The sequence below is a fragment of the Bombus impatiens genome, unplaced genomic scaffold (assembly GCF_000188095.3).
Source record: "Bombus impatiens unplaced genomic scaffold, BIMP_2.2 scf_0765, whole genome shotgun sequence".
NCBI lineage: Eukaryota > Metazoa > Arthropoda > Insecta > Hymenoptera > Apidae > Bombus > Bombus impatiens.
Window position 1 is genome coordinate 1,065,264 of NT_177184.1, and position 26,585 is coordinate 1,091,848.

The following is a 26,585-nucleotide window of genomic DNA, read 5'->3' on the forward strand; positions in this document are numbered from 1 at the left end:
GTAAACTAAAAATTTAAATCGCGCGAGTCAATTCAAGTGAACATGGATGACCAACGGTCATAGTGATCGCTATCTGTTCGTATGTGTGCGCTCGAGCAATATATAAACGTTCGTTTCGAAATCGACTTCCTGCTCGCGATCACGACCGCGAAATTCGAAAAACCGATAGGCAAAGCCTAAGCTGAGTGGCATGCTCCAACTCTTGTTTCCAGCTTCGCCGTCGATTTTTCAAATCAAATTTCCTGAAACAGGTTGGACACGCGAAATCGCGCCTACCCGACCAGAGACTGTGCCAACCTGCCCGGCCCTACCTACTTATAATTAACACTCACACCAGAAGGTATACTACCTATCCTACCTAACCCTATATTTAAAAAGTAGCAAAACAGACAGCACACCAACACACTCACTCCACGGTTCTCACACATAACCCGGGCGCAAGAGCCTACACTAGAGAGACGTCCCGGGGCGCCTCTGACGCCCGAGTTTGACATACAACTTTCACACTCTAAAGTGTACGTACCATTTTCCTGAAATCGACTGACGATGGCTAGCGACCATTGCGTAAAAATATTCTGTATATTTCAACTTTAATTATCCAAATATATTTAAATCTCAATTTTAATTAAATACTCATAATCGTATATAATCATGTATATGTATATCATCTAAAGAAATAATTTTACTAGAAGAAATCGTCGAACTCTAATCAATTATTAATTTTTTTGTAGTTTATACTGAGATTAGTAATATTACTATTTATAATTCACTATACGTATTTATCAGCACTGAATATTTCCAATGGTAATTGGATTCATATTTCTGAACTCCATAAGTGTTTCAAGATTATAATAAAAAGCAAAAACGACGCAATTCCACGGCCTAACCACATACACACACAGTGGAAAATACGTCGTGCACGATACGCTAACGCAATGTCAGTCGCTGAAAACATTGTTAGGCTTATAGACTAATCGTCATGCCCATTGCCTTCTTCCCACCCAAGAAGCACCTGGGCACGTGAGTGAGATTCAGGCAATGAACATGGAAGAAGTTAAACCTGAAAATCCTATGCTAAAAATATGATTAGCTTATCTATTATATTTTGCATCTAACGGGCTAATTTGATTTTACAGTCTAATTTCATTTGAAATTTTAATAATGCTATACTTTATTTTACTTTATTATTTCAATGAACAATTAAATTGTTAAACTAAAATGAAGGAAATTAACGAAGAATATACATATTTATCAAATATAAATTAAGATTCGATGCAAGTAATATTTATACCAATGAATAACAATGGACTCTAAATGAACTCTATTAATCGAAATATCCTCAGGCGATATCTTTATCAAAACACATCTTTGAAAACACAAAGGAACGTTCAAAACTTGTTTTGATTCTGAAATCTGCCTGTCGCGAAGTGTCTTCTTGCACGTGAAATTTTATAATATCTATCTTAACGGGCGGACAAAGTTAGGCTTTAACATATACTTTCATATTCCATATTTCGAATTTTACTGAAATTATACTGTGTATGCTCAAATAATAAAACTGCTCCATACCATTATAGAGTAAACGATTAAAATAAATATCATTTATAATCTTTATCAACGTTGTAATAACTTTAATCAGAATTGAATTTCCATATTAACGAATTCTGAGGGTACCAAACTTCTCCACTACAAAATATTTAAACGAAGTCATTTCGTTGTTTATTTCAATATTCATACACATTCTTGTATGAACATTTGATCTTCATAAATAGTCACATTGAATATAATTTGATTTTGTAAATAATTTTAGTGAATATATTCTGTAATTTTTAATCGTGTATAAGTATGCTAATTGTCAACATATGTTAATACATTATCATCAACATTTAAAAACGCGATGTGCAAGAAAACCTATCCTGAACTAATAAATAAAACACAGACAAAAAAATGTTACTACTCACGAGTATAATAAATACCCGCGGTCACTATGCTCGTCAAAAATTCTACGTGATACAACCAGTCAACCCGTGTCGATTCGGACCTTTCATCCTACGACATGATTGAGTGACCAGAAGAACAAAAATGCATGCGACTCACGATTAGACGCGAAGAACATTGTCTTCAATATCGTTGTAACCCAAGGAACGTCGTTACCAAGCTGCCATCAAATTGGAATCACCAATTTCGGGGGAAGAAGTGAATGCTGGAAGCAACCTGTAACAAACGATAGAATATTGTAATTTCTTCTTAATGACAGTATTAATTATTTTCAAAGTTTAAGATGATAAAAGACTGATTCGTATTAAGCAAAAAATTGTAATAATAACTAAATTCAAAAATAGAAAATTTACACTTGTTATGTTTTTAATCGAATACTATTTTCTAATTAGTAATAATTAATGTAAAATATAATAGAATAGAATTAAATGAAGTAAATACAAGGTTACGAAGAAAATATGTATTGCTCCTTCAAAACTGCAAATTAATTATTATACATTTATAAAAGATAAAGAAATATCATATCAAGGATATCAAAAACTATATTCCCTTGTTAATATTTTGTCAAAGTTTTTGAATAAATTGTCAAATATTTATGAATATTTCATAATTTAAATGATTTGTAAAAATTGCCCGCCAAACTAAATGTCCGCCATTAGAGTTTTAAATATACCAACATAAAATATGGTTGGCTTTTCTTGTCCGTTAAATAAAGCTGCGCAGCAAGAAAAGACGCGATCTGCAGAACATGTTCAAACCAGCCTATGGTGGTGTTCTTTCTCGAATATAATAGAAACTATTAAAAACTACTGAAAAAAGTGAAATGACAACCAAAAGTATTACCAAATTTCCATGAAAAGATCTCGAATTTATCATCGACCACCGGGGTGCCATTTTGAATTTCGCGGCATCTTTTTGAATTTCGTAGCGTCCTTCTAATACCTCGAAAGTTATCTCGCGATCAAGCAATAATCTGCACAAAAGAAGACGAAAACATTAGAACAAATGTATAAAAAGAACAAATTATATAAAAATGAAACAATGATCAAGATTGAACTGCGTCTTGAAAACTATGATATGAGTTACCGGCAAATATAACAACCGAAAAGATGATCGAAAAAAAGAAGATAATCAAATAATGGATTATAATGATTATATTAAGTAAAAACGTATGATAATTGAACGAATTTATCATTAGTGTAAGTTTGAACAATGAAAGAATCATTATAAAAATACTACTTATGTAGAGAAATAAATGGGCACCTGTCACAGAGTGACACCATACACGTCTAATCGCTCCAATTTTCGACACTAAACTGACTCCCCCGCGCCGTAGCGAATTTCGGTTGATGAGGAGTGGGAGGCCCTGTAACAGGTCACTCATACTCGTTTACGAACAGAAATCGTCAAATTCTTGGAAAACCTGTGCTGAGGGATAAATAATAAAAATGTTTTCAGTAACGATCATATCAAATAAAGGAATAAATTGCAAATAAAGAAATGATACATTAAACCAAAATGCGAACAGAATTTACGGATCTGAAATGTGGATATCTGCAATTAGTAATTCAATATGCGTTTCATACTTTAATTTGATTAAATAAAATTGATTAATGAATATAAACTCTTTAATACCCGCGAAATTAAAACTCTTTAAATGAGAGATTCTTTAATTTCTCTAAATTGCAAGAATATAACATAGTAATTCTATTGATGAGTTTTATTTAAAAATTATTATTGCATGTAATCGGTTCGTACAGAAAATCAAGATAACCGTAAGGCTGCAATGGATCACACATACAATTCATAAACTCTATTTAAAAATTGCAAAATGAATTAACTTTACTAAATAAACTTTATTAAAATATCATAGAATGAATTAACACGTAACATAACATTTAATATATACGTAATTTATTCTAGCATTAACATACAAGTAAATTGTGCATAAAAGTTTAATAAATGACGTTTAATTTCAAGTAATAGGATATTCTTTTCTAATTTTCATAAATGTGTTATTTTCAAATTGCAAGGTAAAATTTGGTTTGTAATTTTTGGACAGTAAAAGTAGCTTCTTAGATTTAAAAAAAGCCATTATTTTACAAGCTTAATCTTATTATCTGCTGAAACAAATAAAATTTCACACCATTATGGATGTTTTTTTTCAAAAATATAAGATGTCTATTTCTGAACGATCTTATTCATATACAGCTACACATTTATTACATTTATTGGTTATACATGAGAGAATTTTGACATAGACAGAATTCCATTTTTTAAAATTACAATCAACTGCTAACATTGGGTTAAAAAAGGCATATAGAACATATATAAAGAATGTTTATTAAAGCATAGTTTTTGTCTTTTCTATTCGTACAACACAGTCTTCCACTATCGATTCTTGATTCCTTGCAGCATTTGTTTCATTTTCTCGTTGGTTAGACATTACAGTATAAGCAATTTTGAAATATTTCTTTAAGAAAGATGCATGAACTCGTCGAGAGGTACAATAATAGCAAATACAGCATAATGTGAGAAAGACAACTGTTCCAAAAATGATAGCCCTGTTAATATAATTTTTTATTATATTATATTATATTATATTGTATTGTATTATATTGTATTATAAGATCATCAAACATACGTTAAAAATAAAAAATTAAAATCAGTTTCATTACAGCAAACATTGTCACCACAACAATATTGCTGTGATTCACATAATCCCCAAATGCAATAATGTGGTGAGTTCTGAAACAATATGTATAAAGTATATTGTATAATGTTTATTTAATTGTATGTTCACGCATTAAAAAACTACACAACAATCGTCACACAATTACAATCTTTACTTGGTACTAGTTTCTAATAAAATATACAACAATAAATGTAAAAACTTGAAATTACCATCGAGGAAGTTAAAAAATGATTGAAGTAGTTCGAAATCCGCGTAGTCTACAATCTACAGAATGGACGAATCTGTCAAAACATGGACATAGACTATAAGATATTATATAGATGCATTATTTCGAATAATTTCGATAAAACAATTAAAGGCTGTCTCCAATTAATGACTCAATAGCGCAATATGACTTAATGATTTTCAACGTATGAACGAAAAGTGGAAAGATCCAACAAGCCGACGGAAAGAAACCAAAAAAGCACATGTACATTTAGAGAAGTAAGTATATCAGGTATATGTTCGTTTTCAAGTACATCTGGTATTCGTGATCATTCGAAATAATCTAACAGTTGTGTATACCCATTTCATAATATTCAAGATTAGTCTAGACATTTTACACGTGATAATTATACGAAAATGGCGATGAGTCCGAGTACAAAGCAAAAAATTGCAATTGTTTTAGATGTCAGCAAAACTATATTTCATTGGGGATTTATTCCTGCTATATTATTTTTAGGTTAGTTATTTTTCTCCATGTTTCCACCTGATCGTTCATTTATTAATTTCAAATTGTTTATATGTGCAGTTATTTTATAATACGAATGAATGCGTATATCTTCCTAATAAATCTAACGTATGACCGACACGTAACTCATTGATTAATTTACCTTTTAGGATTTAGAAAAGGTGCTGACCCAGGCATGCCTCCATTATCAATTATAAAGTAAGTTTCTGCATAAATTTATCTTTGTGCAAAGTAATATTTGTTTCAAATTGATATTCTGAAATTGAACATGGATGATTTTTTATTTCAGCTTGTTATGGCAATAAAAAATAGCTACTTTGACATTACTTTGTTTTATATTTCATGAAGATATTTCCACAGCTTAACCAACCATATTTCTTTATTTCCATTAAATTCAATGTAAATTTATCTTTGTAGTTATGACTAAAATTATTAACAAGAGAATGTCATCTTTATGTTGAGTTAAGGAAAATAAAAATTTTCTAGTAAAAATTTGGATTACAATGTTTTATTTATTATAATAAAAAATAAAAAAGGTAAAAATGTCAGAAATATCTATATATTGAGAGAAGTATCAAATATCCTTTGCTATTTGTTTTCATTATATCCATAGTTATATTGTTATCTATTATGAAAGTTTATTCTTATCATTGTACATATATGTAGAATATTTTTATATCTTTCAATGACTCAATATTAAATTCAATGTTCTTTGTACTTATTTCTTGCTAAACTATTACTTCTTATTATGCTTTGTTCACATAATAATGATTAAAAGCTTTTTAAGATTAGATTGTAGCATTTAAATAAAGTCTAAAGTGAATTTTGAAAGGTATTTTTCTGAATTAACGTAATAATAATAATACGTAATGAATAATACGTAAATTTAACTTTATCAAATCTATGTATTAAATAAATGATGTATCAAATCCTTCCGCATTATTATTTTGTACCTGTATATATTTATTTACATTTTATCCACTTAAAAATCTAAACTAAACTAAACTAATGAACAGGCAGCAATATTAATGAAAATTATAGTTAATATACTATTAAAATAATAAACGTTAATAATTACATAAATATACGTACAATCTTATACGATATAGAAAAGATAATTAACAATTATCAATTAAGATTTTTATAGACTGATTTTCATAATCAATATATCCACATTCTAAAATAAAAATTACTATCGCTCGTTATAGGTATCGAAAGAACCTTTATTTTAACACTTTTCAGTTTAAAATTTTGAAACGCAAGTTTCCAAGATAGAAAGTATCTAAGTAAGAAAGATAGATAAAATATACTGCAAAAAGTAATAATATATTCTGACTGTGAAGGAAATAGATCTTAAAATCGAAGATATATGTACTCTTTTGTTGGTAACAGTGATACCTAACCTGTCAGAAGTAAAGTAGCAGATTGGAACTGTAGTCAGTTTTGGGCACACAGATACAACATTTTAGGTTCGCGGTTTTACTGTGCTTGTCATCGTGTAGAGCGCAAAACTAACAAGCGGATGCGTTATAAATTTCTCGTTAAAGCGTATGTAGAACGAAGTACCAGTGATCGTTAAAGATAGCCACCACGTTTTCACGAGAACTCCCTTGTCTAACCCTGCCTGTTATGCGGTGGTGAACGTCGACAGGTGAGTGCGCGCTTTCTGTCTCACAATATTTCCCTCCGTTCTACCAACGAAAAAAAGTAATTCTCTTATGGCAACGGGCTGCGATGGTGTTATTTCTGTCAATTGCTTTTTATGGATCTTCAATAGTGACGGATGGTAGTGTTGTAGCACGAAGATTTGCGATGTTCTGAAGTTTCCTGACGAAAAATTCGAGCTACTGCTAACGATGTGCATCCTGATGTAACTACATCGGTATGGATCTTCCGATTACCGACTAACCTTTTTTGCTCAAATGTATTTTTTTTCTCCCCACGAATATCTTCATCCAATTGCACTTACTATCACTTTTTCTTTAATCGTCCCTCGTAAGCGCACAAAGGTTTCACATAGTTTTTATATTTATAGTTTCACAAACGATTTCAACAGCTTTTAAATGTGTATATAAGCAAATGATTGTGACATTGAAATTTTGGAATAATTAATCACTAATAAATATCATTAGATGTAATAGTATGTTCCAGAGTTTATTTCAGTTATTGAATATGTTGTTTTGTGCTATAATAGTTATTATTATTATGATTATTATTATTATTATTACCATTATCGTTATTTTATCATCATCATTATCATCATCATGATTATTATTATCATTTGTATCCTAAAAACTATTCTAATAAAATTAGTATTATACATCTATGTATACAAAAGTCAAATTTTTGCTGTTCATTTTTTTATATTTGCTTTATTGTATTATATTTCTATTTTCTATACAATTTCTGTACAATGTATTTGAATTACATAGCAGATTCTTTTCTATTTTTCCTACAGAAATTATTGTAGACAGTAGTAACAGTGACGCTCACTCGACAAGCGTATAAAAATAGGATGTCAGGGCATAGAGGTGGAGGAGGAGCTGGGAGTCATCAAGGAGGCCCAGCAGGCCTCAAACAAATAGATTTAGATCAAATTTGGGGAGATCTACGTGAAGGTATTGAACAAGTTTATAACAGACAATGTATGTCTAAACCAAGATATATAGAGTTGTACACGTATCCTTTTTAATTTAAATATTAAACAACAAAAAAAGAAAGAAATGAAACTATAATAGCAAAATAATTCTCTACGGTCTATTAATTTCCTTATTACATAACTTGTCAGACATGTATATAATTATTGCACAAGTGTTCATCAACAATTAACTAGAACATCAACCAAAAGTAAGAAAGGACAAATTTCTCAAGGAGGTGCACAGTTAGTTGGTTTGGAATTATATAAACGTTTACGTGACTTTCTTAGAAATTATCTTATAAGTTTATTGAAGGTGATTTTCTTTTCACTGATTATCATTATTAATTAATCCATGACTAGAATATTCGATATTTTAATTTGATATTTTTTACATAGCATGGAATCGACTTGATGGATGAAGATGTATTGCAGTTCTATACAAGACAATGGGAAGAATATCAGTTTAGTAGTAAAGTACTGAATGGTGTATGCTCGTATCTAAATCGACATTGGGTACGTAGAGAATGTGAGGAGGGTCGCAAAGGAATTTATGAAGTTTATCAATCAGCTTTGGTTACATGGCGAGATAACTTATTCAAGCATTTAAATAGACAAGTAAGTCTTTTAATAAGTAAATGTATGGAAAATAGACTAAAAAGTAAATTCTGTATTATAATACATCGCAGGTTACTAACGCAGTACTTAAATTAATCGAACGGGAACGCAATGGGGAAACCATAAATACACGTTTAGTCAGTGGTGTAATCAATTGTTACGTAGAATTAGGTTTGAATGAGGATGATCCCGGTGCTAAAGGACAGAATCTTACTGTTTACAAAGATTCTTTCGAAAATGTCTTCCTTGAAGATACAGAAAGGTTTTATACTCGAGAAAGTTCAGAGTTCCTTCGACAAAATCCAGTTACAGAATATATGAAAAAGGTTTTGAAATCAACTTTTGTTATATTATCATATCTTCTAAGAATACTGTTTACAAATATTATTTTATTATAGGCAGAGCAAAGGTTATTGGAAGAACAAAAGCGAGTTCAGGTATATTTGCATCAAACAACGCACGAAATATTAGCCAAAACGTGTGAAAGAGTGTTAATTGAAAAACATTTGGACATTTTTCATTCTGAATTTCAAAATCTCTTGGATGCTGACAAAAACACAGACTTAGGTCGGATGTATCAGTTAGTGGCAAGAATTCCAAATGGTCTTGGAGAATTGCGGAATCTTTTAGAAGGTCATATAGCTAATCAAGGACTTGGAGCTATCGATAAATGTGGTGATTCTGCAGTTAATGTACGTTCGTTAATAATTTAAAATAACTGCAACTTAATTTTGTGTAAAAATATTTTTTTGTAGGATCCAAAGGTTTATGTAAACACTATTTTGGAGGTTCATAAAAAATACAATGCTTTAGTACTTGTTGCATTTAATAATGACAGTGGTTTTGTGGCAGCTCTTGATAAGGCTTGTGGAAGATTCATTAACAGTAATTCAGTAACTAGGGCAGCAAATAGCAGCAGCAAATCACCAGAATTATTAGCAAAATATTGTGACCTGTTGTTAAAAAAGAGTAGCAAAAATCCTGAAGAAGCTGAACTTGAAGATACACTGAATCAAGTTGTGAGTAAAAATGAAATGAATAAAATACAAAAACTACATTGCTAAAAATATTACACCCTTTCTTTCAATCGCAGATGGTGGTATTTAAATATATAGAAGACAAAGATGTGTTTCAAAAATTCTATAGTAAAATGCTGGCAAAACGATTAGTACAACATATGTCTGCCAGTGATGATGCAGAAGCTTCTATGATTTCTAAATTGAAGCAAGCTTGTGGTTTTGAATATACTTCAAAATTGCAACGAATGTTTCAGGTACTGTATTGTGCTATGATATTCTTTTTTTTTTATTTAATTTGTATTGTATTTCACGCGTTTTTCCGGATTTTTTATTTTTTTGTAGGCAATTATTTTTATATTGTTTACTAATATTTGTCAAAATCATACAACATTATAATTATAGCAGTCTGTTCACAGGATATTGGTGTGTCTAAAGATCTAAATGAACAGTTTAGAAGACATTTGACAAACTCTGCTGAACCATTGGATATAGATTTCAATATACAAGTGTTGTCTTCTGGTTCTTGGCCATTTCAACAATCCTTTACATTTTCATTACCAACAGAGGTAAACGGAATTGAATAATTTATTTGATGATAATAGTATCATTTAAATATTATCTTTGCATTACAGCTAGAGAGATCTGTACATAGGTTCACCACTTTCTATAGTTCACAGCATAGTGGAAGAAAGTTGAATTGGTTGTACAATATGTCTAAAGGAGAATTGCATACAAATTGTTTCAAAAACAGGTCATAAAATATTTAACAATAAAATTTAAGTTAAATTTATAATAAATATTTTGTGTCAATTGCAAATGAGTTTTCATTCTTTTATTGCAGATACACGTTGCAAGCATCCACATTTCAAATGGCTGTTCTCTTACAATATAATGGTTCTACTGTATGGACGATACAACAATTACATGATGCTACACAGATAAAAATGGACTTTTTGCTTCAGGTAATATAACAAAAACAAAAGAATTAACATATAAAATAGAGCCTAGATGATATATTCATTGTTACAGGTTATTCAAATACTCTTGAAAGCTAAACTATTAACAGCTGCTACTGATGACGAAGCTGAATTGACACCACTTTCAACAGTTGAGCTTTTCACAGGATATAAAAAGTAACTCTATTTAATAGTCTGTGATATTTACCTTATCAGAAATTATATTAATATATTTCTTTTATGACAGCAAGAAGCTGCGGGTTAATATCAATATACCAATGAAAACGGAATTAAAGATTGAACAGGAAACAACACAAAAAAATATAGAAGAAGATAGAAAACTCTTAATTCAGGCAGCTATTGTTAGGATTATGAAAATGAGGAAAGTACTCAAACATCAACAATTGGTAGCTGAAGTATTGAATCAATTAAGCTCTAGGTTCAAACCAAGAGTACATGTTATTAAGGTACGTATAAACGACATTGTTTTTTAAGACATTTTCACATATATAAATATATGCGAATAATTTTTTAACATATGTAAACGTGTATTTTTTCTTATATTGATTTATCATAACATGATATCGATGAATAGAAATATTTGAGAAAATAAATTGAAATGAAGAAGATATAACCTTAATATAAGATGATTCTGCTCTTTCAGAAATGTATAGATATTTTAATTGAGAAAGAATATCTGGAGCGCACAGAGGGTCAAAAGGACACATATAGCTACCTGGCATGATCAAGTTGATCTACGACAACGATACAGCAGCAACCATATACGCGAACGAAAGATGACTGTCCAATGTCATTGCTAGATATTGTCACAATATTTATTTAAGTTTCGAATTTGAATCTCATACATTCTCCTTGTACATGGATGCCCTTGTACCATGTTGTCCCTCTGGTCGCATTTAGAGTCTGGTTTTTATAATATCAAAAGGACACGTATAGCTACCTGGCATGATCAAGTTGATCTACGACAACGATACAGCAGCAACCATATACGCGAACGAAAGATGACTGTCCAATGTCATTGCTAGATATTGTCACAATATTTATTTAAGTTTCGAATTTGAATCTCATACATTCTCCTTGTACATGGATGCCCTTGTACCATGTTGTCCCTCTGGTCGCATTTAGAGTCTGGTTTTTATAATACGTTAATAAAATCATTTCATAGTCAAGCTGCTAGATGTATTACTGTCTACGCCGCCTTTGACGTAAATTCAAGTGTTACTGATTTTTGATACGATATCGTGTTGTGAAACGAAAAATGCACGAATCTAACTTTTACATTCATAACCTTGCAAAGAACAATAAAAAAAATATTGTTTTCGAAATTATAAACTCGTAAAAATAAATAGAAGAACAGAGAAAAAAGAGCGAGAAAATCTAGTATTAAGCGTGATAAGAGTGAGATGAATAAAACACTCTGTAAGTAAAATAATGTTTCAAACAAATTTAACATATATTATAAGACACGTATTAACAAACGAGGATGAAAGGCTGGGCATGCACCATTTCCTTTTATTATTATTTTTTCTCCTTTTCTGTTTTCCTTCGAATAATATAAAGTGCATTGTTCGTGTATAATTTTTACGAGCTTACAAAGTAAGAAAGAAACGTAATTTCATTAATTATTTGTATTATAACATAATATGAAACACATGAATTTAAACACATAGATAGTAATGCATTTTAATGCAACAGTCGAGAGGTTTAATTAATAATTACGTGTATAACGGAAAAAATTTTATACCAGTGAATAAAAAAGTTTACCCTGATAATATAAAAGTCAATCTATGTTTTTAGGAGTAATGGTTACGTAAATTTTTATTATGACAAAAAATTTGAAGATTCATATGATTATTTTGAAGTTGATTTATAGTAAAAATTAATTGGAAAAGTGATATTTCATATAAAGACTTTCAAAAATAAGGAATGTACTTTAATTTATGATTTGTTTTTCTCTGATCGGCGATAGATTTATCAACTTTATGATACCAATTATTTAAATATTTTATTAAACATGAAACTTTCTAGAGACTAAAATAAATTGAATATTTAAAGTGCAATATGAAATAATGCGAAAATCTGCGGTGCAGTATAATTTTAAATATAAACTCAAGCAGTGAATTAAATATGAAAATTGTTAATGTATCAGTGCTTTTAATTTTAATAAGGATAGCAAATTTCGATATATACATATATGTGAGGCTGAGTTGTAAAACGCAATGTGTAAAAGGGTTATAAAATAAGAATTTTAAACGGAACGTTATCGTAATTATAAAAAGGAGAGGGGCATCAAAAATGGGGGAAAGAGTTATAAGCATTTGAGAATAGCATCTTCGTATTAAGTGCGAGTGCGAGAGAGAACGAGAAAGAGAGAAAGAAAACAATTAATTTAATATATTTTATTAAACAGAACATATTAGAGATTTAAATAGTAAAACACTAAAACAACATTATTCAAGTTAGATTGCGCAGAAATGGTTAAACGGAAAATACAAACATATATCATCTTCGTTCACTTTTTTGTGACACTTGATATTATTTAACTAATTTCAAGTGATAGTATTTAGAATATGTCGAGCTGCTTTTATAAGCGTAGAAAATATACGATAGTACATATATTGTTTAAGCGAGGATATAAAATAAAAATCTGTAAAATTCATTTGATAAAAAAATAGTCAGTGTTTTCTGAGACGTTTGAAGATTAAACTTTGAGATGAATTCAATTAATTTTGTGAATTTTTATACGTACTAACCGAAATTTATCATTCTTAATCAAATTTTTTATGCACAAAATAGGACTTAAGTGTAAATAAATTGAGTAAGTTATTGAAAATTGTTTTGAATAAAATAAATTCATCTCGGTTATGATGGAAATTAGTTTTGTATCTCTTCGTAATTCTAAATGACATTACTTTTTAATATTAAACGAATATAAAAAATATGATTTCTATAATTAGACTAATGTTTATACTTGACATACTTCATTTGACATTTGTATGACATTGACATTTTGTATTCAAAATTCTATTGATATTTTAGATATAACTTATTTATTACGTATATGTTAAAAAATGCTAGAAATGTCCCAGATATAAGATAAATAAAAACAAAAAAAGAGATGTCAAGGTGAATCATAAAGCTTAGATCACAAAACTTTCAAATTTCATGTATGACAGGTAATGTATTAAAGAACACAGATTTTCATAAAAAATATTAAGGATTATATCATGTAATATAAAATTGTATAAAATGTATGGCTATGAAATGAAGTTATTCCATCTTTTGCAATGTATGAATTGCAGTAGTCATTTAATAAATGTTTTATATACAATATATCATACATTTTCAGGTTTCTGATCCAATAATCTTGAGAAATCTTCTTTTGTTAATTTTAGTTGTCCAACTGCCAGTAAGCATGCCTTGTGTGTGTTTGTTTTTATATGCATACATACATGTACATACGTATATATAAATATCAATTACATACATACATCGATTAAAAAGATAGATTAAAGTACATATATATCAAATGTTTTAATTTTTATATATAATTTTATATAATAGAGATAAAATATATACATACATTTTGCTTCTTTAAGTTATCTACAATTAACATTTGTTTTTTAAACACTTGTATTAATTCCGAAAGTTGCTTTCCCAAATGATTAACTGTTAATTTTCTATCTTCTTCTAACTTTCTAATTTGGGTCTTCAATTCCTGTAAAAACATTAAGTAAGATAAAAATGCTATATGATACAAGTTTCTTATCTAATATTATATATTTGTATAAGTTGCACCTTTTCTTCTACTTCAGAATATTTCAATGCATTCTTAAGTTTATCATTATTTTCCAAAGATCTATTTAATCTCATCAAGCAACTATTAGACTGTTGATTTGTTATCTTTACTTGCTTTTGAAGTCTATCTAAGTCCTGTTAAAAATATTTAGTATGAATAAAAAAAAAATTGTTATTGGAAAAGAACAGAGTGAGTGTAATGCATACTTTTTTTAAGATTGAATTTTCTGTATTTAATGCTTGTGATTGACAGTGCAACTCCTTGTTAGTGTTCTCTAATTTTGTAATTGTTTCTTTTAATGACTCTATTTCAGCTTTTAACTTAATTTCAATCTTGTTATTTTCAGATTCCAAATTTTTGCAAATATCACACTGAACATACAACATAGTTGTGTAAGGATTAATCAAATAAATGCTTTCATGCACACATGAATTCTAGGTACCTGTTTTCTATATTCAATTCGCATTGTTTGTAGCTCATCCTGTAATATATCTACCTTAGCTTTTAAGAAATTGAGAACAGTTTTATTTGCCAGGTTCTTTTGCTTAGAAACTTCATCCTCGTTATCTTTCTGTGATTCTATTTTTCTAATATATAAATAATATTGAAATCATTTATTATTCAGATGTTTAATTTTAGATATATTACAAAATAATTAAAAATTTTATTCAATAGTTTGTTAAAACTAAAATATATTTGTTATGAGATCATTTTTTAACACATAAATATAAATAATTGCATTTCTTCCATACTTACGGCTTCAAAGCAACGGATTGATCGAAAATATGAGGTAAAGATGAATTTCGTTTAACCAAAATCTGAAAATTATCTTTATTTTGTATTGTTATACCATTTAAACAGGCTGTTCTTTCTCTCGTCGCATTTACGCAATGTTTCCTCGAATTAAGATTCGAGCATCCGTTATTGTAAGTGTTAACAACAGAATCTATTTTTGCTATCAAATTGCTTGCTTTCTGCTCAAGTTCTTTATTCAACTGATGAAATTCTTTTTCTTTAGATAATAATTCTTCAGTCATTTTCCGATATGAATAATTATTACATAAAAGATATAGTATTTTATTACTATCGCTATATCCTTCTATTACTATATTTTGATTGATAATTTCTGCATCTATATTCTATTCGATCAAACATTTGTTTTCTGGAGTCGCTATACTATATAGTATGCAGAAGGCGGTAGCTTTTCGTTTTCAAACATATGACAGTTTCGTAAAGTCAAATGGTATAAAAACGTATTGAAAGTATCAACATCGCATATACATTTAAAAATTTATAAACAAAATAAACAAAAATGACAGCACGTTCAATTTTACAAGGTACAATGTTTGAAATACTTTTAATATTTTTAATAAAAATTTGGCGGTCTTCTATAATATAATTAATGTAAGGGCACATGCACATATAGAAGTCTTCATTTTTATATATCTTCTGCACATGAATAACTTTTTATAATAATTAGCTTGCCAAGGAATGTTAATACTAATTATTATGCCTTTATAGTCTTTGATCAGTACCAAAAGGCTCGTCTATTCTTTGTTCAATCCATTGCTGATTTTGCCTCAAAACCAAACACTATAGATTGTTTAGAAGCTGCTGGGGTTTTGGATCTCTTATGCCCTTTGTTAACAGATCCTGTACCATCTATTCAGCATACAGCTGCAGTTGCATTAGGAAAACTTGCAAATAATAGTATGAAATTGGCACAAGCTGTTGTAAGAATGGGTATTTTACCTCAATTATTGAAGAATATTGATAAACAAAATGTATGAATGTAAGCATTTTAGATGTAGAAAACTGTATTTCTTTCTTTTTGTTTTAGTAGAATTTATTATATATTAAAATATAATACATAAATAATGAAGACATATTGAAGCATATTTGTTATAGAAATTTTATAAAAAAGCAGCCCTATTTGTTTTACGTGCAATTGCTAGACATTCCCCAGAATTGGCATCTATGGTGATTCAGAATAATGGATTGGATACTATAATAATTTGTTTAGAAGATTTTGATTCTGGTGTTAAGGAAGCTACTGCTTGGGCATTAGGATACATTGCTAGGCATAATAAAACTTTGGCTCAAGCCATAGTTGATGCAGGTACATATACTCTATTAATATACTCTATTAGTTATCTACATTTTATTAACTTGTATATCAATCATGTTATTTATAGGAGCTGTTCCACTTTTAGTCTTGGCCTTACAAGAACCTGAATTATGTTTAAAACAAATTAGTGCCTCTGCTTTATTCGATATAAGCAAACATAATATTGATCTTGCAGAAACAGTGGTTGATGCAGGAGCCATTCCTTTTCTTGCAAAGGCATTATCTAATCCTGATACTAAGTTAAAGGTAACATAAAATACTATATGTACAGTATGATTTTGTAATATAATATTCCACTTATTAATAATGTACACAGCGTCAAGTTCTTTTGGCATTAAGCAGTATAGCAAAACACTCTGTACACCTAGCAGAATCTATTATTGAAGCTGAAGTTTTTCCTGATGTTCTTGTACACATGGCACATCCTGATGAATGTGTCGTTAAAGCTGCTGCAATGTTAACTAGAGAAATTTGTAAACATACATTAGAGGTAAAGAAATCAAACCAACTTATTTGCAACATTATTTTGCTATAATTATATTTTTCTTTAGTTGGCCCAACTTATAGTGAATATTGGTGGTATTGGTGCACTTGTTGAATTAATTAGCACCTCAAAATTAACAGTCAGATTGCCAGCAATAATGGCAATTGGATATATTGCTGGACACTTAGATCAGTTAGCTATTGCAGTCATAGGATCCAAAGTGTGATATTTCAATATACTTGTCACAATATTTCCATAGCCAAAATAATTGAGAGCAAATATTTGTTATAGGGAATTGTTCACCTATCTACTATATTATATGAAGAAAATGACGATCATACGCTTGCTGTCACTGTATGGGCAATTGGGCAAATTGGGAAGCATACATCAGAACATGCAAAAGCAGTTGCAGTCGCAAACATTCTTCCAAAGTTATTACAGGTATGTTACAGATTTTCTTATACCACGTTGTTCTTCATTATTATTATTTTATAGTTTATTTTCAGCTGTACAATAATCCAAATAGCTCAGAAGATCTCAAAGCAAAATGCAATACAGCACTGAAACAAATACTACAAAAATGTATGTATATTGAAGCTTTGGAATCCTTGCTGCATGATTCACCACCTAATATTCTAAAATATGTACTTGGACAATTTAGCAAGGTGAGGAACACAGTATTTTGTTTTATATAACTTTTTACTTTATACATAATCTCTACAAATTGTACACAGGACATAAAAGTTGTAAAACATAATAGTACAATAATTGAAATAGTACTCTTATTTATAATTTTCAATTAAAGCAAAACATCTGTCTTATTATTTATCATATGCATACAATGAGATAAATTATATAAATCATCAGTATATGATAAAATCCACCTAAATGGTAAAGTTTATATATATTAACACATAAAATTATTATTTGATAATAATTTTATTTCTTTTATTTAATTACATAATAAACATATATATGTATATATTATATACACATGGACCATTATTAAGCTATTTGAAATTGCTTTATTGAAAAATTAGTTAAGCAGTTGTAGTGGTTCATTCTTATCACATATAAACTATTATCCCATAAATAGCATTCTAACAATAAAAATTGTCATTTTATGATATTATTCCGACCTTGTAATCTTTAATATTTTCATCATCTGTTTTGCTTATATATATTTTCACTATTCCAAAATTGCATAAGGTGTAACTTGACTTTGATCTCTTAACATGGTATGAGATGTCACATATTTCTATTAAAAAGTAACAGTTCCGATATGCTGTGTGTCATTGCATTTATCTGATATTTGATTGATAGAAAGTGAAGAAATTGACAATGGCATAAGACCATCTTAATTATTTTTATTTTTAATGTTCGTCTATAAATATTATGGCACATATTATATTCTGAAAAAGCACATTTCTCAGTCTTACGACAATAAATGGTTCGGCTGAAGTACCAGAACGATCGAATTGTTAAGTGCTTCTTATATAAAAATTGTAATTGCAATTTTAGATATTTAAACATACTTTTTTGTTAAGCTATACTACTTGCATTTGTTATATCATATACTTGAATGTATCTTCTAATGGCAGTATTTGATATAAAGAGACCAGTAATATAAAAATTGTAGATATATAAGTAACAAAAAATTGTTATTAAATTTGCATCTCGAAAAAGTTGGCTACTATTAATCCTCATTCATACTGTATTATCGATTTCTTATGTACAAACATAAGTAAAGAAATGTAACATATATGATCGGCAGTAGTACTTTCACTTCACTATCGGTATTTTGCTAATTCTTTATTTGCATCACATATTCTTCTTCATCCCTTCCTTTTCTTTATTGAAACGTTTTAAGGAAATTTATTTTGCTAAATGTTGAAAAAAGTAGGATACACATTAAAACAGACAATGGAAAACAGCTTCAATAAAAATATAAACTACGATAAATTTTTATAAAGCCTCATAAATTTTAAGTCTTGAAAATATCTATTTAAATTAACTTGAGGTACATATAAACAGACATGTTACAATAATTAGAATTTCATGATTTCACCAAAACTTTTGTTGTATGACAATATCAAAATGTAAAGCAATTAAGGCATATATTCGGTTCAGAGCATGCAATCTATCCAAGTATCTCTGAAAAATGAGAAAAAAGACAAAATTACGTTATTCCATGACAATTAGATTAAAAATATTTCAAATGTAAATAAAATGTTTAACTGCTTTTGTACCTTAATAGTTGAATTATTTAAATAATTTATCTTATAATATGAGGGAAAGAAATCAATTTTTTTTATTGGGAAAAGCAAAACTATGAAAATAAAGTAATATGTAACAATATTATAGATATTGTATCAAATATGTGTGTGATATAAAATATTTTATACTTGAATTAAAACGTTTTGCTTTGTAAAAAGTGTTAGATGATAATTTGTGCTATAATTTTCATATTTATAAGTTATATGTGACTTTTCAAATTTACTATTATAACTGATTCTTAAATATTCTTTATCCATTGATAAAGCTATTCAGATAGATTTATGCCCTTTTAGTCATAAAGTATACAAAATTACGTTAGTAAGCACAAATTTATGATCTATATAGTTATCATGGCAAACAGATTCAAACATAATATATGACAGCTGCATGTAATTTATCAAGATAATACCTTATGTAAGATAAGCCTCTTTTTAGGAGAAATAATTACTAAATGTAAAAATCTGTTTAAGCAATTAAATTATATTAATCTTAATAGATGTGTGATAATTAAAGTACATTTGATCTTTTTACAAAGCAATAACAATATCAATTTAATTATTTTCAGTATAAAAAATTAAACTTGGTCTTCTACTCCATTTATGCAATAAAATTATTCTTTTATTCATCATTATCATCATTAGGTTTAATACTAGCATAATTGTTCATATTTCTATTCACCCTTAACATTTTGAGAAAACTGCCTAACACAAGTATGGTCTTCCTGTGTCTTCTGAAGATCCCAGCATAAAGTTCTTCACGTACATCTCTTCTGTCACTTACATCAGAATCAATACTTGATACAGAAACAACAGAAGGTTTTGCAGAGACCGGTTGGTGATAATTATTGGTCTCTCCAGAATTAAGAATAACACAATGTTGATTGTTTATCATGTCTATTATTAATTTCTCACTTTCTTATTTAATGTAAAATCAGAGTTGCTTATATCCACGTTCTACAATATTCAATACATGTACTTTAAAGTCCTCTACTATCGAAACTATACAAGGTATACATTTTATGTGATCTGTAGAACTTCTGTGACTGCACTGCACGATTTTATGACAAGTTAACTTCTTATAAATGACAGACTTTTGTGTTAATCATATTAGAAATATTTGCCAGTAATTTTACAAACAGTACTGCTTAGTACACAGTACAAATTAATTTTTGTATACAATGATGTCATCTCCTTTTATCACTTATGTTCTTATATGTTTGAACTCTAAGGCATCTGTCTTGTCTCGTTATCTTTTAACTACAATACATTAAATCTTACAATAATCTTCAACCTTGATTTTTATCTTTGACACTTCATTAAATTTCTTTCTCAACTATTGTATTAAGATCGTTGTATTTAGGGCATTACTTTCTACTTAGTGTTTCAATCTTTCTTTTCACATTTCTTTTACATGCTGTTACATATATCTTTTTTATTCTTTTATAATAAATTATTCTAAAATATTAGACTTTTGTTTTTAATATTTGGAGATTGCTTTAGATTAAATTTTATTAAAAAATTGTATTTTATAATAAAAAAAGATAAACAGCAACCTTGAAGTAATTATCAAAAAAACGGCCCTCAAGTTGCTTCCGTTCCCTTAGCGACCGATCTTTGGCGCCACACTGAATCAGCTGAAAAATATTTAATTATTCATATCATATTATGAACAGTAATAATGCTTATAGTGATAAAAAATTCACTTAAACGATAATAGAAATTTTTAATTTATCAACAGGTCTGTGACAGACACGTTATCCCACGATTTTGTTCTGGAATTTTGTTTTCGTAAATAAGATATTTTTGGCGGCGTAGGAAGGTGGAAAATGTGGACAGATTTTGCTTCGCCTAGAAATATGTTGCATACGATGCTTGTAATATGTATTATGGTAGAAATCGTAACATGCTATTGAATAAATTATCAAATACTATTACAAATATGCGAAAAGACAGAATTTCATACAAAGATCGATTTCATATTGTAATTTGTAATTTTTATAATGTGGACATTAGAAATCACATAAGATGTTATAAGAAATAACTTCTATTGCATATTGCAAAGAATGTTTTTTAGATTTCGGATATTTTATAATAAATTTTGATACAATATTACATGTATATATATATATATTTTTTTTATAAAATCGTAAACGTGGTATCATTTACTAAAAGACATTTTTAATTATTTTAATTTGCTGTGGATTAAAACATTTAAGAAATTAAGTTTACTTTAGATAACTGCATTTAAACAGTGTGTAGGTCAGGTCTCAGAAGTTTTATTCTTAGGTATATTGCAACATGCAAACTGATAGCTAATAATGTCTTTCATTCTCTCCATTCATGCGCATAGTTAATGAGATCACTGATAAATGATAATGTTTAAAGCATTTCAACTATTTCAAGTTGCATTTTTGAATTATTTGTTATTTTTATATAGATTTTGCCTCATGATCCCAGGGCAAGAAGATTATTTGTAACATCCGGTGGTTTAAAGAAAGTACAAGAAATTCAAGCAGATCCTGGTTCAACACTTTTGGAGTATATACAAATTATAAATTGCTGTTTTCCAGATGAAATTGTCAGGTTGTGTTTTATTTCATATCGCTTTTGGAAATTATTTCAATTAAAAATAATTTGAAGGGTACGAATTATATATTTGATATCTTTAACATAAGATCAATATTGCATATTTTTGAAATTGTTTCTCTCATCAACATGATATGTTAAACAACAATTTATAATAACTATAATATTGCTAGAGAAGATTATGCTTTATAATTTTTAAGTCATAATGCTATTTCAGTAAGATGTAATATGATAGTTCAAAACATCATTTCATTTGAAAGAATTATTGTCTTTCTTGACATTTAAAATTGGATTATGTTCTCCATCAAGATGACTAAAATACTGATGCATGCAGAGAAGCATATGGATGTAAAGATAATGATAGGAGTAGATAATTATCAAAAATAACACTAGTTGCTTTTGACATAACCCTAGTAATGGTTTACTTACTGAGAGAATTCGGAAACACGAGTTCTTGTTAATGAAAAAAATACAGTCTTCTTACAGCCGTTTACACGAGCAGTGAATGCAAATAACTGCAGCTCCGTTTCTGGATCGCGTGTCTTAATTTAAATCGGACAAGTAATATACGGCATGACCGCCATGTTGTCACAGCTGATTGCATTGGAAAAATATAAACTTGGATTTTAATGGATCAATAATATTACATGAACTCAATAATTTCTATAATCACTATAGAACAACCGATAGCATTTTATATTTATTATCAATAGCTCGATTCAGTGTTAAGCCAACTTTATACATATATTTTTTAATTTACTTCCGTTTTCACTATATTTTGTATTTTTGGATCTTATTAATTTACAAATAAGTTACAAATGAATGAACGTCATTTATACGTTTAGTAATCAATTTATTATGCGTGTTGCCATTAGAATAAACTCTTTTTCCTCCCTTTTCTTTTATATCATGAATTCTTGGCCCTTTTGATTTTAGATATTACTCTCCTGGATATCCAAACAGTCTTTTGGAAGCTGTAGAACAGTATCAACCGAAATGTCCTTCCCTATTTGCAATAGAAGAACACTTATCTTCTGATATTGATTCTAAATCTTCGCTATCATCTTTCAATGAAGAAGGTTAAAGTTTGATTCATCCCGATTGTGGAATCAGTATATTCTCTAATCATGTATTATGTGCATTGGTTAAGAGGAAATGAAGATCGTTATTTAAGAAATATTGCCAAATAAATCTTTTTCAAAAAGTTATCATTTCTTATATTTTTAAAAGTATTTTTTAAATTAAAAAACAGTTTGGAGCATCTTTTATACACGTGCAGTGTACATAATCGAAATATATTTCATTAGTCACTAGTTATCAAACGCTTAGTACAAAATATTCAATAGAATTACAAAATCGTTAAAATGTATACAGATCTAGCCGATATAATTAAATATACTCGTTGTTTTTAATATTTATAATTTCAGAAGAATTTTTTAATTTATTTAAAGTATTTCGTAGAAGTGAATTTATCTAGGGAGTATATATGTTTAGTATTTTAATGATTGTAGAAAAGGAGGAACATGTGAGAAAGTTATGTTAAAAATACATAATATTTGATTATTTGAACGTGTTACAAATTGTATTAAGTAAATCATAATAGTCGGTCAATACATCATGGAGAAAAACAAATTGAATCGTAAGAAATTGGTACCGACTAAAATGTTAAACAAGAAAGGTATTCCCTCAAAAACATTGTATAAACAAAAGTACACTGAACCTTTGAAAAGGAACCACAAAAATGAATATGATGCAAAGGAAGAGGCCAGGTACAATTATTACGATAATATAGAAAGTTCAAGTAACTAAGTTGTTTAAGGAACAGAATTTATCACATTATTTGTATACAGGTTAGAAAGAATCGTGCTTGGTAATCCAACTGACATCATAAACGATTTATCAAACAATGAGGATGTTGTTGAATCGAATATTAATGAAAATAATATTTCTATAAATGATGATGTAAGTAATGATTTGATTGAAACTGATATTTCTGAAGAACATACAGAGGCGGCATGGATTGATGAAGATGATGTTCAATATGCGTATGTATACCAAATTTAATGAAAACAAAATATGTTGTTTAGTAATAAAGGAAAAATATTGTTTTTAAATAATATATATTATTCGGAAACTAATCAAATGGTTTATTCTTTTTATTAGTCGACCAAGACACAAACTAGCCGACAATGTGCCACAAGAGTCACGTAAAGATTACTTGCGTAACAAATATAAACAGATTGTGGGCAACCCAAAATGGGCCAAGATTGGAAAGATCAATAAAGAATCTGATGATTTAGATAATGAAATATTAAAGGTACTAAAGTCATTTTACCACTTCAATGACTAATATTCCTAAATATGTATTATATTTTTTTAGCATAGTTGCCATTTGGAAAAACCTAAAGTAAAAAATTTGCCAAAGAGTATAATTGACATAAAAGCATTGACACCAATTAATAAGGAAACACATACTGAAGGGCCCATTGTGTCAAGTGTTGAATTTCATCCATCTTCTACAGTAGCCTTGGTTGCTGGTACATCTGGAATTTTATCTCTTTTTCAAGTAATTATACAAAATCTAGTTGTATTTGTACCTGTATTTGCAAATAGAGAATTTATCAAAATATGATATAATTATAGGTAGATGGAATTGAAAATAATAAATTGCACACAATGCAGTATAAGAAATTTCCTATTAGCACAGCAAAATTTCTGAGAGATGGTACAGAAGTATTGATTGGTTCTCAATATTATGCACATTGTCACTCTTATAACTTAATGAGTGGAAAAACATATAGAATGTTGTTACCGCATGGACTTACTAACATGCAGGTTTGAGAAATTATAACTATCTTTTTATAATAATCTAAATTATTATATAGAATGACATTTTTATAAATTATTTAGAAATATGAAGTATCTCCAGATGGAAAATTATTAGCAGTTTGTGGGCGAGCAGGAGAAATTTTCTTATTAACAAGTTCATCAAAGGAACTTATCAGTATGTTGAAAATGAATGCAAGATGTAGAGCATTAGCCTTTACGCCAGATAGTAATACATTGATTACACATGGTGGTAAGTTTTTTGTATTTATCACTGTTTATTCAATTTTATATATTCCTTGTTTAATGTGAATTTTTATTTCTTTTTGAACAATTAAAGACAGCAACGAAATGTACATTTGGGATATAAATAGCCGTGTATGCATTCATCGAGCTATAGATGATGGATGTTTATCCTGTGCTTCTATTGCAATGTCTCCAAATAGTCAATATTTAGCAACAGGTAGTAAAGAGGGTGTAGTTAATTTGTATGATACCAAGACAGTGTTACAAAATCGAAATCCTGTTCCACTAAAAGTTGTTCTCAATTTTGTCACGTCGATTACCAGTTTAAAATTTAATGCTTATTCTGAAATTTTGGCAATGGCTTCAGATAAAAAACATAATGCGTTTAGAATGATGCATTTACCATCGTTCACGGTTTTTTCAAATTTTCCTACATTTCAAACAAATTTGTCAATACCCGAAGCTATCGATTTTTCACCAGGTAGCGGTTATATAGCAATTTCCAACAAATCATTTAGTGCTTTTTTATATAGATTGAAACATTATGGAAATTATTAGATAATTATCATTTTGCAAATCACGTAATATTATTAAAAAGTTTTTTATAACTAAGTTCGAACTATGTTAATAGTATCTATAATTGAATAAAATATAATGTATCAAAGCATATAAGAATAAGATAGACACTTAATAATTGATGAAAACAATATTTATTTTTTTTCTGTTCACTTTGTATATAAGCAAAATAAACTTTCATGTTTTACTTAACAAAATATTTGTTATCATCGTACTATTATAATTAATTAACAGCACTAATAGTGACGATAATAATAATAATAATAATAATGCTATGAATCATGGTGGTAATAATATGGCTTGTAAAAGAACTCTAGTAAATGATATTCGTTATGAATTTGATTAGAAAATCATATATTAAAAATAATAGCTATATAATACATTTGATACTGTGTTTCTTGTTTAGTGATGTTTGTTAGACTTTTTGTGTTATCACCGTTATAATTTGCATACTAGGTATATATATGTAAATATACATTAATATTTTTCTGCTATTTCAAGTGGAAAAATGATATGATACTATAGTAACTACATGAAATCCATTATGATTGCGAGTTTATAGAACATCGATTTGAAGTGTAAATATGTGTGAGAGATGATATAAATGTATGACTCGATATATTCATAAAATAGAAGCTAGCCTTCATTCTAAATATCATTTTTATAATGTCCTCATAATATTAAATTTGTACTAACAAAAGAATTTGGAGAGGAAGTTCAAAATAATACCTACAAACAGAAGAAAAAGGAGACAGTGTTTATAAATAATATCCATAAAAGCGTAATTACCTCCTTTGGTCAATGATATAAATTTATGTAAAAAAAAGTGATTCATAAAAGTATATTTTATCATGCGTGATACAACATACGCATAAACACGCATAAACGTGTGCGCGTGTATCTGTACGTTCAAAATGCATAGTAGTATGCATATATACACGTGCACGTTGTTGTTTATTTTTACAATTATTTGATTTACGATCTTTCATTTG

General features: G+C 28.6%; 7 protein-coding genes across 14 annotated transcripts; 4 read left to right on the forward strand and 3 right to left on the reverse strand.

The window, feature by feature from the left end:
- Positions 1-4,182: 4,182 nt before the first annotated feature.
- Positions 4,183-5,188, reverse strand: LOC100748975. Its single transcript, XM_003492570.4, has 3 exons — positions 4,903-5,188; positions 4,643-4,746; positions 4,183-4,562 (listed from the first exon to the last, which is right to left on the reverse strand). Exons 1-3 carry the CDS (start codon positions 4,903-4,905, stop codon positions 4,343-4,345), a joined length of 327 nt encoding a protein of 108 aa, XP_003492618.1. The 5' UTR covers positions 4,906-5,188; the 3' UTR covers positions 4,183-4,342.
- LOC100744380 (mitochondrial import receptor subunit TOM7 homolog) lies at positions 5,161-5,919 on the forward strand. The gene is made up of 3 exons (XM_003492532.4): positions 5,161-5,414; positions 5,573-5,621; positions 5,713-5,919. The coding sequence occupies exons 1-3, from the start codon at positions 5,315-5,317 to the stop codon at positions 5,726-5,728; spliced, it is 165 nt and encodes a 54-aa protein (XP_003492580.1). The 5' UTR covers positions 5,161-5,314; the 3' UTR covers positions 5,729-5,919.
- An 874-nt stretch (positions 5,920-6,793) lies between these two features.
- On the forward strand, positions 6,794-11,462 carry LOC100744502 (cullin-1). 4 transcript variants are annotated; one of them, XM_012390339.3, is made up of 15 exons: positions 6,794-7,074; positions 7,201-7,305; positions 7,882-8,102; positions 8,212-8,374; positions 8,458-8,676; positions 8,748-9,002; positions 9,075-9,368; positions 9,432-9,695; positions 9,770-9,949; positions 10,112-10,261; positions 10,328-10,446; positions 10,537-10,657; positions 10,725-10,828; positions 10,899-11,118; positions 11,316-11,462. In XM_012390339.3, the coding sequence occupies exons 3-15, from the start codon at positions 7,939-7,941 to the stop codon at positions 11,394-11,396; spliced, it is 2,334 nt and encodes a 777-aa protein (XP_012245762.1). In that variant the 5' UTR covers positions 6,794-7,074; positions 7,201-7,305; positions 7,882-7,938; the 3' UTR covers positions 11,397-11,462. The 4 variants fall into 4 exon arrangements, with proteins under 4 accessions (XP_012245762.1, XP_012245763.1, XP_012245764.1 ...); XM_012390340.3 differs by having other exon boundaries at positions 7,214-7,305; XM_012390341.3 differs by having other exon boundaries at positions 7,222-7,305.
- Positions 11,463-13,870: 2,408 nt separating this feature from the next.
- Positions 13,871-16,000, reverse strand: LOC100749095 (dynactin, 150 kDa isoform). 2 transcript variants are annotated; one of them, XM_012390345.3, is made up of 6 exons: positions 15,228-16,000; positions 14,914-15,058; positions 14,678-14,842; positions 14,471-14,605; positions 14,256-14,390; positions 13,871-14,091 (listed from the first exon to the last, which is right to left on the reverse strand). In XM_012390345.3, the coding sequence occupies exons 1-6, from the start codon at positions 15,506-15,508 to the stop codon at positions 14,008-14,010; spliced, it is 945 nt and encodes a 314-aa protein (XP_012245768.1). In that variant the 5' UTR covers positions 15,509-16,000; the 3' UTR covers positions 13,871-14,007. The 2 variants fall into 2 exon arrangements, with proteins under 2 accessions (XP_012245768.1, XP_024226249.1); XM_024370481.2 differs by lacking the exon at positions 14,678-14,842.
- On the forward strand, positions 15,262-23,153 carry LOC100749213 (sperm-associated antigen 6-like). Of its 4 annotated transcripts, none has more exons than XM_012390343.3 (10): positions 15,262-15,397; positions 16,122-16,263; positions 16,380-16,590; positions 16,667-16,845; positions 16,916-17,089; positions 17,151-17,303; positions 17,375-17,524; positions 17,590-17,748; positions 21,797-21,942; positions 22,882-23,153. In XM_012390343.3, the coding sequence occupies exons 2-10, from the start codon at positions 16,258-16,260 to the stop codon at positions 23,027-23,029; spliced, it is 1,326 nt and encodes a 441-aa protein (XP_012245766.1). In that variant the 5' UTR covers positions 15,262-15,397; positions 16,122-16,257; the 3' UTR covers positions 23,030-23,153. The 4 variants fall into 4 exon arrangements, with proteins under 4 accessions (XP_012245766.1, XP_033178964.1, XP_033178963.1 ...); XM_033323073.1 differs by having other exon boundaries at positions 15,288-15,397; positions 16,071-16,263; XM_033323072.1 differs by having other exon boundaries at positions 15,301-15,397; positions 16,142-16,255.
- On the reverse strand, positions 18,004-22,861 carry LOC105681315. The gene is made up of 3 exons (XM_012390346.3): positions 22,375-22,861; positions 20,039-20,993; positions 18,004-19,237 (listed from the first exon to the last, which is right to left on the reverse strand). The coding sequence occupies exons 2-3, from the start codon at positions 20,249-20,251 to the stop codon at positions 19,148-19,150; spliced, it is 303 nt and encodes a 100-aa protein (XP_012245769.1). The 5' UTR covers positions 20,252-20,993; positions 22,375-22,861; the 3' UTR covers positions 18,004-19,147.
- A 146-nt stretch (positions 23,154-23,299) lies between the features above and the next one.
- On the forward strand, positions 23,300-26,419 carry LOC100744907 (U3 small nucleolar RNA-associated protein 18 homolog). The gene is made up of 7 exons (XM_003492537.4): positions 23,300-23,714; positions 23,796-23,990; positions 24,109-24,262; positions 24,326-24,511; positions 24,589-24,780; positions 24,856-25,024; positions 25,112-26,419. The coding sequence occupies exons 1-7, from the start codon at positions 23,563-23,565 to the stop codon at positions 25,573-25,575; spliced, it is 1,512 nt and encodes a 503-aa protein (XP_003492585.1). The 5' UTR covers positions 23,300-23,562; the 3' UTR covers positions 25,576-26,419.
- The last annotated feature ends 166 nt before the right edge of the window (positions 26,420-26,585 follow it).

What these genes read in the sequence shown, in the direction of transcription:
- LOC100744380 (XM_003492532.4), top strand. Translation starts at nt 5,315, where the DNA reads ATGGCGATGAGTCCGAGTACAAAGCAAAAAATTGCAATTGTTTTAGAT. An exon ending in TCCTGCTATATTATTTTTAG is followed by an intron (nt 5,415 to 5,572) that starts GTTAGTTATTTT and finishes TTTACCTTTTAG; the next exon opens with GATTTAGAAAAGGTGCTGAC.
- LOC100744502 (XM_012390339.3), top strand. Translation starts at nt 7,939, where the DNA reads ATGTCAGGGCATAGAGGTGGAGGAGGAGCTGGGAGTCATCAAGGAGGC. An exon ending in TTACAGAATATATGAAAAAG is followed by an intron (nt 9,003 to 9,074) that starts GTTTTGAAATCA and finishes ATTTTATTATAG; the next exon opens with GCAGAGCAAAGGTTATTGGA. An exon ending in GTGGTGATTCTGCAGTTAAT is followed by an intron (nt 9,369 to 9,431) that starts GTACGTTCGTTA and finishes ATTTTTTTGTAG; the next exon opens with GATCCAAAGGTTTATGTAAA.
- LOC100749095 (XM_012390345.3), bottom strand. Translation starts at nt 15,508, where the DNA reads ATGACTGAAGAATTATTATCTAAAGAAAAAGAATTTCATCAGTTGAAT. An exon ending in CAATCCGTTGCTTTGAAGCC is followed by an intron (nt 15,059 to 15,227) that starts GTAAGTATGGAA and finishes TTTATATATTAG; the next exon opens with AAAAATAGAATCACAGAAAG. An exon ending in GAATTGAATATAGAAAACAG is followed by an intron (nt 14,843 to 14,913) that starts GTACCTAGAATT and finishes TTGTATGTTCAG; the next exon opens with TGTGATATTTGCAAAAATTT.
- LOC100744907 (XM_003492537.4), top strand. Translation starts at nt 23,563, where the DNA reads ATGGAGAAAAACAAATTGAATCGTAAGAAATTGGTACCGACTAAAATG. An exon ending in TAGATAATGAAATATTAAAG is followed by an intron (nt 24,263 to 24,325) that starts GTACTAAAGTCA and finishes ATATTTTTTTAG; the next exon opens with CATAGTTGCCATTTGGAAAA. An exon ending in TACATTGATTACACATGGTG is followed by an intron (nt 25,025 to 25,111) that starts GTAAGTTTTTTG and finishes GAACAATTAAAG; the next exon opens with ACAGCAACGAAATGTACATT.
- LOC105681315 (XM_012390346.3), bottom strand. Translation starts at nt 20,251, where the DNA reads ATGATAAACAATCAACATTGTGTTATTCTTAATTCTGGAGAGACCAAT. An exon ending in GTTTTCTCAAAATGTTAAGG is followed by an intron (nt 19,238 to 20,038) that starts GTGAATAGAAAT and finishes CTCATTTTTCAG; the next exon opens with AGATACTTGGATAGATTGCA.
- LOC100748975 (XM_003492570.4), bottom strand. An exon ending in TTTAATTTTTTATTTTTAAC is followed by an intron (nt 4,563 to 4,642) that starts GTATGTTTGATG and finishes TTATATTAACAG; the next exon opens with GGCTATCATTTTTGGAACAG.
- LOC100749213 (XM_003492572.3), top strand. Translation starts at nt 15,784, where the DNA reads ATGACAGCACGTTCAATTTTACAAG. An exon ending in TTCTTCCAAAGTTATTACAG is followed by an intron (nt 17,525 to 17,589) that starts GTATGTTACAGA and finishes GTTTATTTTCAG; the next exon opens with CTGTACAATAATCCAAATAG. An exon ending in TTTCCAGATGAAATTGTCAG is followed by an intron (nt 21,943 to 22,881) that starts GTTGTGTTTTAT and finishes TTTTGATTTTAG; the next exon opens with ATATTACTCTCCTGGATATC.